At 42.3% G+C, this 11,142-nt stretch overlaps 1 protein-coding gene across 2 annotated transcripts; it reads right to left on the minus strand.

Annotated features, from left to right (window-relative positions):
• Positions 1-669: 669 nt before the first annotated feature.
• Positions 670-10,632, minus strand: LOC139639824 (mitogen-activated protein kinase kinase kinase kinase 3-like). 2 transcript variants are annotated; one of them, XM_071513975.1, is made up of 5 exons: positions 10,574-10,632; positions 8,695-8,776; positions 8,295-8,414; positions 2,432-2,447; positions 680-806 (listed from the first exon to the last, which is right to left on the minus strand). In XM_071513975.1, the coding sequence occupies exons 1-5, from the start codon at positions 10,621-10,623 to the stop codon at positions 706-708; spliced, it is 369 nt and encodes a 122-aa protein (XP_071370076.1). In that variant the 5' UTR covers positions 10,624-10,632; the 3' UTR covers positions 680-705. The 2 variants fall into 2 exon arrangements, with proteins under 2 accessions (XP_071370077.1, XP_071370076.1); XM_071513976.1 differs by lacking the exon at positions 2,432-2,447 and having other exon boundaries at positions 670-806.
• Between the last annotated feature and the right edge of the window lie 510 nt (positions 10,633-11,142).

An 11,142-nucleotide genomic window follows, 5' to 3' on the forward strand; every position in this document is an offset into this window, starting at 1 on the left:
TATCAGGATATTAAATTAACAGCTGATATTTGTCTACATTTCTGTATGAGCAATCACTGCTCATACTCCCAGACATTATGTGTGTGTGTGTGTGTGTGTGTGTGTGTGTGTGTGTGAGCAGCTGCTGTATGATTTAACTGCTGCACACAGCACATTCACATTCAGAACAACAATATTGCAACTACAATGTTTACACACTTCCAAGTAACAGGGTTTTTCTGCTAACCCAGTTTACACACCTCTCTCTCTCTCTCTCTCTCTCTCTCTCTCTCTCTCTTCTCTCTCTCTCTCTCTCTCTCTCTCTCTCTCTCTCTCTCTCTCTCTCTCTCTCTCTCTCTCTCTCTCTCTCTCTCCTCTCTCTCTCTCTCTCTCTCTCTCTCTCTCTCTCTCTCTCTCTCTCTCTCTCTCTCTCTCTCTCTCTCTCTCTCTCTCCCTCCCACTCTTTCCTGTATCTCTCTACAGTAAAACTATCGCAAAATAGGCAAAAAGCCCAAAAAATAATCTTAAAAAAACATAATCATCACTCAGTCGCTCCTCACTGAGCGCCTGGTTGCTCCTAAATTTGTTAATCCGGTTATACAGAGATCACCGACTTCAACTCTGTTTTCCTGCAATCAGGATTTATTATTTTCTCATTATCGTCGGATCACAAAAACCGGTTTTCTCCGGATCGAGACTTCCTTGTTGCTGCAGTTCCTGCCCGTGTCATTCCTTCATTAAATTAATGTGTTGATCGGTCCTGATTTCTCCTCCCGGCTGTCTGCTCTGCTTCAGGCTTTCTGCACTTTGGCAGCACAGTCGTCCGTCTGGCCCGGAAAAAACATTTAGTTGTTATCTCAAGGCAATTAAGTCCGATCTGAAGATAACGGGATTAAAACAATGTAAGCGCGACCCTGGCCGAGTCAGACTGTGGGGTTTGTAAACCCAACATCCAGGTTTCTGCGTCTGGTGACCTTTGACCTGCGCAGTTTGAAAAAGAAAGAAAGAAATCCTTTGTTCGAGTCCCAAGTCAGTCTCAATTTAATATCTTAAAGAAAACTAAATATCTGGGACTTTTCAATGCAGTACTGAAGTATTGATCATGTTCGGGATCCAAGTCATTTTACTGCAGGAACTCAGTTTCTGATGGTTTTTATCAGTTTAACCTGAGAAACACTTCAGACAAGTCCGCTTCACTCGAGTCCCGGGTCAGTCTCAAGTCTTGAGGCACAAGTCCCAAGTCAAGTCCCAAGTCTAAATGTAGATTACCAAATCAAGTCCAAGTCATTAATGTCAAGTCTCAAGTCTCATTGTAGAACAGCAAGTCAAGTCAGAACAAATCAAGAGTCCAGTATCAATTTAATATCTTAAAGAAAACTAAATATCTAGGACTTTTCAATGTTTTAATAGGATAAAAACTTGGTAAGAGCATCATGGGTTTGATTTCTATAATCAGTTTCAACTTCAATAAATTCAATCATTCCATACAAATTCAGAAAACAGAATTTAAATTCAGTCGTCTGCTGGAACAAATCTCATCACTTTCAATCTAAGTCATTTACACAAACACAAGATCTCAAGTCAAGACTTTAGAAACCTTTTCAAGTCATCAGAGTACAAGTCAGAGTCAAGTCCCAAGTCACCAGAACCCAAGTCAAGTCCAGTCTCAAGTCTTCTCCTCATGCATCAAGTCAAGTCTCAAGCAATTATAACTGTGACTCGAGTCAGACTTGAGTCCAGGTCATGTGACTCGAGTCCCCACCTCTGTTTGCCCCAATAAATGGAAAGACTGAGCAGAAATCTGTCTGTTAGAGGGAAGAAGGATCACAGACGACTAATGAAGAGTTCAGTTCAGTTCAGTTCAGTTCCAAAACGCTCTAAACCCGTTTCACCTGCAGCTGATCAGTCAACATGTGAAGCATCTGGATCCTCTCCATCTCCTTTAGGAAACCAAACACCAACAATTGGTTTCATGTTCTGCTGTCAATCATTCTGTCAGAGTGTTGGAGTCGCTGTTTTCAAATGTTGCAGATCTGAGTCTGAGGTTTCCATCAAGATTCGGTTTTCATTCATGACTGTATTTTCTATAATATCACTTCCTTTATTTCTAACCTGCAGTGGAAGAGAAAAAGCGGCGCTGGCTGAGTTCAGCTGTCTGCCTCTCTGTGACGGGCTGATCTGAATCCAAAGCATTTCCTCTGCACACTTTCACCAGAGTTTCACCAGAGTTTCATCAGAAAGAGATTTTTATATTAAAGGGACAGTCCGCTGCACTGCAGGCAAACTGCTGCTCTGCTGTCGCTCAGACTCAGTTTCATCATGCTGTAAAACCAAACTCCAAACACAAACCAAATTCAAACTCAAACCAAACTCAAACCAAACTCAAACCAAACTCAAACCAAACTCAAACCAAACTCAAACCCGTCAGTGTGAAGCGGCCGGCAGCAGATACCTGTCAGGAAGTGAAGCTGTAGGAAGAGGAAGAGAGATACAGGAAGTGAGCTACAGAGAGAGACAGCCAATCAGGAACTGAAAGAGGTTCAGATGAGGAGAGATTTACTGGAACTAAACAAAAAAAAACAATAATAAGAAGACAAAGAATAACAATATTTAGGAAACGACAGCAGTTGGGGGCCGTCTCTCTGCTGGCTCCTCCCCCTCTTGGGGGCGGGGCTGTTTTGTTACGGGAGTGCAGCAAAATGCTAAAATTAGCATATTAGCGGGTTAGCTAGTGAACTCTGCTCATTTCCAGAAGCTGAAGTAACTAAGGCTGCAGAGAGGAAAGCAACTGTCTGAAACGTAACGGACGACAACATTTACAAACACATTTCTTCAGACTTCAGACTTCAGACATTCTTGTATGAATATTAACCCTCTACACCCCATAGCGCCCAAGAGCGCCCGTCATTTTGAAATCATTAAAAAAACTGAAAATCAAGTTATCAGCTTTGTTTTATATATACTTCAAGTTGTCATCGATGAACCGGAACCGGAAAATGTATCTGGTGACACTGAGACGTTTGATACAGAGTTATTTCTAAAGCTCATGTGGATAACCTCATCCCCATCATTCTCAGTCATACTACCTCACAGCCCAGGCCTTCCTCACATGCTCTTAATTTTGCTTTATTGAATGTCCGTTCCCTGACCAATAAGTCATTTATGGTCAGCAAACTTATTGAGGATAATGACCTTGATGCTCTTTTTATTACTGAAACATGGCTAGATACAAATAATTTAATAATCACCCCCCCAATTATAACTTTCTGCACTCTGCAAGGCAGGGTAAATGAGGAGGGGGAGTAGCAGCCATTTTCTCTGATTCTTTAAACTGTCTTCAGGTCTCACTTGGAGAGCAGAGCTTTGAATATGAGTGACTTGTCAGTCCTGCTTCTGATAACGTACCGACCACCTAAATACAACTCTGAATTCATGAGTGATTTCGCTGATCTGCTATCAAATATCTGTACTGACTACACCAAAGTAATTATTTCTGGTGATTTCAACATTCACATCGATAATTCCACAGCGTCCACCACAGTCTATTTTAATGAGTTGTTGCAGTCGTTTGACTTGACCCAACATGTTAAGGAGCCACCTCATCAGCACGGACACATACTTGACCTTGTCATTTCCATGGGTGCTGATATCAGAGTAAGCGCTGTCAACGATGTCGGACCATTACTGTGTTTCCTTCAGTGTTCTCTTAGCTGCTGATCGAGCTATCACCAGTAGACGTGTCAAGAAACGGTATTTCTGTGAAACATCACCGCAGTCTTTTCTAACTTACTTTCTTAGTGCAAAGTCCTCCTTGCTGCCTTTATCTGAGAGCAGCAGTTGTGATGACTTGGCAGATCGCTTTAATTCACTTCTGTTAGACAGTATCAATAATGCTGCACCGCTAAGATCTAAAAAAAAAAAAAAAAAAAAAAAAAAAAATTTCTAGCAAATGTAAAGCCCCGTGGAGAAATGCTGAGATCATAAAGCAGCTCAAAAGAGACTGCCGAAAAGCCGAGAGGAGGTGGAGAAAATCAAAACTGCACGTTGACTGGGACATCTTCAAAAACACCCTTAGGAACTACAACAGAAGCTTGAAACAGGCCGGAAAAGAATTCTTCTCTTATCGACACCCACAAAAATGATTCAAAACACCTTTTCTCAACCACTGATAAACTCATTAGCCCCTCCCCTGCTGTTTCTTCTGATACTTTCTGAACCACCAAATGCAATGAATTCGCATGATTTTTTAACGACAAAATTCTTAACATCAGGGGCAATATCCCAATTACTAACTTCACTGCTAACTACGACATACCTCCACCACTGTGTGCCAACAGTCTCAAGCATTTCTCCACTGTAGACTCTAGACATCTCACTGATGCTATAAATCGACTCGAGTCCTCTACCAGCCCCCTTGATCCACTTCCAGCATCCTTTTTTAAATCTGTTTTTAATTTTTTAACAGATGACATCCTGTCAATAGTAAACTGTTCACTCCAGACTGGTATCTTTCCCCATTGCATGAAAACTGCTGCTATTAGACCACTTCTAAAAAAGAATAACCTGGACCCAAATGCACTTAGCAACTATAGGCCAATCTCGAACCTCACCTTCCTGAGTAAGATCATTCAGAAGGTTGCATATCAGCAACTAAACTGTTATCTCACAAATAATAATATTTATGACAAATTCTAGTCTGGCTTCCACATAGAACAGAAACTGCTCTTTTAAAAGTTGTTAATGACATGAGGATCAACACAGACAATAAAAAAACCTCAGTCCTAATACTCCTAGACCTAAGCTCTGCATTTGATACAGTGGATCATGGGATCCTGCTGGAAAGGCTAAGAACCTGGTGGGTCTGTCTGGCACGGTTCTCCAGAGGTTTGAATCCTACCTGCAAAATCGCAATTTCAATTTCACACTTGGGGACTTCCACTCCAGCAGACACAAATTACTGTGTGGAGTCCCGCAGGGCTCCATCCTGGGTCCTCTCCTATTCAACCTATATATGTTTCCCCTTGGTTACATTATCAGCAAACATAACATCAGCTACCATAATTATGCCGATGACACACAGCTTCTCATCTCACTATCCACTGATGACTTCCAACCCATAAACTCCCTAGTCAGCTGCTTGGAAGAAATCAACCACTGGATGGCAGCAAACTTCCTTCAGCTGAACAGGAAGAAAACTGAGATTTTGGTTGTGGGTCCTAAAGCCCAGAGACAGCCAGTCTGCGAGTACCTGGAGTCCAGATCACTAAAAACAAGTGACCAGATTAAAAACCTAGGAGTAACCATGGATGGCGAACTCAGCTTCAAGGATCATATCAACAGCATTACCAAGGTTGCCTTTTTCCAACTCAGAAACATTTCCAGAATCAGAGGCTTTCTTTCTTTCCCAATCTGACTCAGAGAAACTCATGCATGCATTTGTCATGAGCAGGCTGGATTATTGCAATTCTCTGTTTATCGATCTTTCAAACAAAACAATCCATAGATTACAACTTATCCAGAACTCAGCCGCACAAGTTCTTACTAGGACAAAAAGATCAGACCATATAACTCCAGTCCTCCGGAACCTTCACTGGCTACCTGTTGTTTTCAGAATACAATTCAAAATCCTTCTGTTGGTTTACAAAGCACTTGCTGGTCTGGCTCCACAGTACATCTCAGACATGCTGTCAGTTTATAACCCCAGCAGATCTCTCCGGTCACAAGGTGGAAATCTCCTCCATGTGCCTAGAGCACTTTCAAAGTCTGGTGAGATGGCTTTCAGTATTTATGCACCTAAAGTATGGAACAGTTTGCCTACTGATATTAGACTTGCTCCAAACACTGTGTTCTTTTAAAACCAAACTAAAGCATTTTCTTAAATGAACACACTGTATTTGTACTTTATGTTTGTTTGTATGCGTGTATTTAGGATATATGTGTTTTTATGTGTATGTATGCATGGATGTTTCTGTTTATTTGCACATTTCTGCTGTTCTGTTTTTATGTAAAGCACTTTGAACTGTTTTTGTATGAGACGGTGCTATACAAATAAATTTGAATTGAATTGAATTGAATTGAATTTTCCCTGGGTTCAGTCGTCCTCCACCAGTAAATCTGAGCCGGCTAAGCGTCACGCTTTTAAAACCTTCTGGAAGCTGTCAGATTGTGCTGTGAGACAGAACCTGACCCGCCGTATGTAGTGGAAAGTTATGAAGACATTGTGAGTTGTCTTTTGTCTTTTGATCAAAATCACTTGTTTTTGCTCGATAAAACAAGACAGAAGATCAGCTTCACTAAACAGCGGGACCTTCCTGCTCTCACCACCGCAGACGGACGCTGTTTTCCGGGAGGCAGTGCGCCGAAGAGTCGGTAGGAGGACTGACCGGGTTGCGGCGACTTTTATCCATATAAGTTTGGCGACTTTTTCCATATTTGTTTGTCGACTATTACTGTCTGATCTTATTACTGTGTGGGTTGAGGCGCTGGAGCAAGAAAATGCTGATTTAAGTGAGAATTCCCAGTGAACTGCAGCAACAGTCTAGAATTCTACTGGGGTCTAGAGGGTTAAACTGCTGAGGAGTTTTTGCAAAGGAGACAAGAACGAACTTCTGCAGCAAATCCAACAGCTTCCCAGGGTGCAGAGGCTCGGGCTACTAGCTAACTTGCTAACTAGCTAACTAAAAAACTAGCTAATTACTGGTGACTGGTGGTGGAGGTGCCGATATGCCATGCCATGCCTACAGAGACTGAGAGTACATGCTATGCTTTGTGTCAGACGATCACTAGTTCGTCTCACCTGGGCAGGCAGCAAGACACAGACACGTTAGCTTCCTCTTTCTCTCTTTATTTACCCCTTCTATGTCTCCTGACAGCTAGCGCCGGGCTAATCCTGCTGTGTACGACTGACCGACGTACGACTCCAAAACAAAAGGACGGAGGACGGATACAGATTCTGGAGATAACTTGCCAACCGAAGATGCATCAGGTGCATATTTGCCAGTGACTGTATTTACCACTTTGAGTCGTTTAGGCGCACTGTTCCCATAATTACAGTACTTCTGACAGCACTTGAAAGCAGCATCTGCTTGCTACTTTAGAGATAGTTCTCACAGTGCAGAACAAGTCTAGCAAATATAGCAGATACTGAGGTAAATACTGGACTTTGGAGCCACAGTGGAATTGTTTGGCTTCACAACACTATGGAGAAATTTTATGTCCTTTTTTTGCGGCTTTGGGAACTCTAAAGAAACGGTTTCCAGCGACTTCTGTTGTTTTGAAGAAGGCTGGCGAACCCGGACCCAGCAAACTCACTGTGTGTTAAATGAACTTGCAAACTTCACCGGTGTTTGGACTGACATGAGTCATGAGTACGGTACGTGACTCTACTGGAAAAGCATCCAGCTGTTCAAAATGCTTAGTTAGTGCGGTCGCTTATTGATCCCAGTGAATTAGGAACTAGGGTTGGGCGATAGGACAAATATATTGGCTATCGCCGGTTGATTTTTTTGGGCGATTTTTGTCATTTTATTTTACTAATTTAATGGTCTAATTTAATGGTAAATAATTAACCTGTAAAGCGCAATTCAAAGCGTGCGCGAATAGGAACTGGCAGTTGGAGTCGGGCCATATTTTGCACGTTCTTGTTGCACTGATTTCCCACGAGTCTTTCACAGAACAGAGCAGTGAGCGACTGAATGACAGTGAAGCCTCTTTAGTGGTCGCTGTCCGATCGATTGGTGCCGAAAAGCGACGTCAATTCATAAATCATATTTGAGAACTAGACCAAAAGCTGTATGTGCAGTTGTGCACCCTGATCATTTAACAGCATAATATGTTATCCTGTCCTGTCTGTTCATTTGGAGGCTGCGAGCGGAGGGAGGCTCCTTCATCTGACGCCATCCGACTCTTTCAGATCGTGTCGGAGCTGTTCAGCCTGTCTGGACTCGTTTGCAAAGACAGCAAATTACTTCATTTAGCTCCTTCGGCTCGCCAGTTTCATCCGGTTTGAAACCAAAATAATCCTAAATCGGGGATTTTGTTTTCTTTTTGGCAACGAGCTCTTCCATGATTGTTGGCTGAAGATGGCGTGTGGGGAGTGGGGGACTGCCCCCCCCCCCCCCCCGCCCCCTGAGCGCCGCACACACACCTGCGCAAATATATTGGCAATCGCCGGTTGATGGGCTGACGGTGGCCGGTTGGAAAATTTTAACATATCACCCAACCCTATTAGGAACCGTGACTAACATGGAGCCGGTTCTCCACACCCAGCCCTAGATGTTCCCGACTCGGTGAATGAAGCGGTTCTGGTTCAGTACCTCCGGCTCCGCCTCCTCGTCGTCCAGATGGTCTTCGAAGGAGTTCTGGTCCGGGTTGCTGGCCTTGTCCAGCAGCTCGATGGCCAGAGTCCGACTGAGCGGCTGGGAGACGAACGGGTGCTGGGAAGGGACAAAACACAGCTGTCAATCATTTAGTGTCTTTGTGCTGCGGATCTAATTTTGGAAAGGTGTGTGACTCCCATCAGGATTCTCTCAGTTTATTTTCTCCTGCTTCACTTTCATTTTACACTCTGGGGTTCATTCATAAAACTCTGTGGACTCTGACAGAGAACACACAGTAGCATGATGTTTGTACAATATTTTTCTCTACAGGGTGAACACTCTGATGAATCTCTTCATCCTCATCACCCCCCCCTCCTCCTCCTCCTCCTCCTCCTACCTGCAGCAGCTTGTCAGCAGCAGGTCTCTTCTTGGGGTTTTTAGTCAGAGCGATCTTCACAAACTGCTGGAAGTTGCTGCTCCTGTGGAGAAACAGACAGACAGGTACAGGGTAGAGAGACAGACAGGTACAGACAGACAGAGAGACAGACAGGCTGACAGACAGACAGGTTCCCCAGCGAACCACTGAACTTCTCAGTCTCCAGAACAGAAGTCAGAAACCCTCTGTCTTGGCTTGAAGACATCTATAATTAACCCCACCCGTGTCTATGGATTGTGAAATTGCCAATACACAGGCTGAAGAAGGCCGTCTTGCCCGAAACGTCCGTGTGGCAAATAAAAAGTCAATTTGGAGTGCTGTCCTAATTTTTCTTTTTCATTATCAACTACTTTAAGGATCCAGCACCCAGTTGTCATGGTATTATCGTGAGTTGAGCGCGTTGTATCTTATTATTTTTGGCTTGACGTTTCCCACATTCTGTTGGTCTTCTGCTTTCATGTGTTCATGTTGGTCTGCAGCGCGGCCGCTGTGCAGCGTCCAATTATCACATCACATCAATGGAGTCTGCACTTCTTTTATTCTTATTTTATTTTATTATTATTCTTTTAAGCACTTATACTGAACAAAAATATAAACTCAACACTTTTGTTTTTGCTCCCATTTTTCATGAGTTGAAATAAAAGATCTAAGACTTTTTCTATGCACACAAAAGGCTTATTTCTCTCAAATTTTGTTCTCAGTGGACCAACACTCCACAGGCCACAATCAACAACCTGATCGACTCTATGTGAAGGAGATGTGTCGCCCTGCATGAGGCAAACGGTGCTCACATCAGATACTGACTGGCTTTCAAAAAATGCAAATCTGTAGCCCTAGTCATGATCCATAGTTCAGAGCCTAATAAATGTCTTTTTTCAAGATAAAACTGCACATTTTAGAGCCTTTTATTGTGAGCAGCATTTAATCAGCATCTTGATATGCCACACCTGTCAGGTGGATGGATTATCTTGGCAAAGGAGAAGTGCTCACTAACATGGATTTAAACAAATTTGTGAACAAAATTTGAGAGAAATAAGCCTTTTGTGTGCATAGGAAAAGTCTTAGATCTTTTATTTCAACTCATGAAAAATGGGAGCAAAAACAAAAGTGTTGCGTTTATTTTTTTGTTCAGTGTATTTCATGATGGACAGAACGTTTTCAGACGAAAACGTTCTGTCCATCATGAAATAAAAGAAGTGCTTAACAAAGTGTGTGACTCCAGACTTTCAACTCATTTGTTTTGGATTTTCCCATTTTTAATCTCATGTTGTTTCTCAGGTTTTATCCTTTTTTTTTTTAGCAGTTGTATGTTTTTGCAACCAATTTTTCTGCATGTTTTTCTTTTTTTTTATCTCCTTAAATATTTTACAAGTTTTTCCTTTTCTGTCTCTCTGTAAAGCTCAAACTGCTTTTAGATGAAAGCTACAGAACTGCACTTTATTATTATTATTGATTTGGGAAAAGCGATCATATTGGATTGACTGTAAAGGTCCAGTCCACCCAAACCAAACAGCTGCTGCTATTTTTAGCTGCGTGTGGAATCAAAGTGAATATTGATGAAGCAGGTGGAATGTTCCTTTACCATCGGCCTGCTGATTGGCTGTTAATATTTCAGCAGCTGTTTGATTGGATGCATCAATATTACATCACCGTTTCTATGCTGGGAGGCGAGAATCAGAAAAACAGATCTGCTTTACTGGACTGAACCGGTCTGAACTGGTCTGAACTGGTCTGTATTGATCTGTACTGGTCTGTTGCTGGTCTGTTGACAGACAGACAGACAGACAGACAGACAGACAGATAGATAGATAGATAGATAGATAGATAGATAGATACTCACCATTTCACCTTGTCTTTCAACTTGGGAGGCTGGAAATTACTTTTAGTCATCAGCAACAAAGCTCTAGAGAGAGAGAGAAAGAGAGAGAGAGAGAGAGAGAGAGAGAGAGAGAGAGAGAGAGAGAGTCATCACCTTAACGAGGAGTCAGAGTAAACACATCTCACTTGCCTTAATTTTACAAAAATCCATTCAGTATTATTTACATGAAAGACAAAATGAGTTACTGAACTACACTACCCAGCATGCCTTTAGCTAGCTGGAATGTTCCATCTCCTGCAGAGGGAACAAGCTGTGGTAGCTAGCTAGCTGCAGCTTCACAGCTCCAGAGACTAAATGTGTTCAGATCCTCATGAGGCTGAACTCAGACTTTAGTGAATCCAGACTGACTCTGAACAATTCTTTATTCTTTATTCTTTATTCTTTATTCTTTATTCTTTATTCTTTATTTGGATCCCCATCAGCTTCCACAAAGTGGTCGCTAGTCTTCCTGGGGTCAGCACAAAAACAACAACAATAAAAAGACAATTTGAAATCACACAGTATCAATAAGAAAAAGCCATATAAGCCAA

This window comes from Centroberyx affinis, unplaced genomic scaffold (assembly GCF_046629955.1).
Source record: "Centroberyx affinis isolate AG114_WGS23_722 - 3 ecotype Tasmania unplaced genomic scaffold, CSIRO-AGI_Caff_v1 ptg007785l_1, whole genome shotgun sequence".
Classification (NCBI taxonomy): domain Eukaryota; kingdom Metazoa; phylum Chordata; class Actinopteri; order Beryciformes; family Berycidae; genus Centroberyx; species Centroberyx affinis.

Excerpts from the sequence above, each read along its gene's own strand:
- LOC139639824 (XM_071513975.1), bottom strand. The coding sequence starts at position 10,623 with ATGACTAAAAGTAATTTCCAGCCTCCCAAGTTGAAAGACAAGGTGAAA. Across the intron at positions 8,777-10,573 it reads TTGAAAGACAAGGTGAAATG|GAGCAGCAACTTCCAGCAGT; the intron begins GTGAGTATCTAT and ends GTTTCTCCACAG. Across the intron at positions 8,415-8,694 it reads CTGCTGACAAGCTGCTGCAG|CACCCGTTCGTCTCCCAGCC; the intron begins GTAGGAGGAGGA and ends GTCCCTTCCCAG.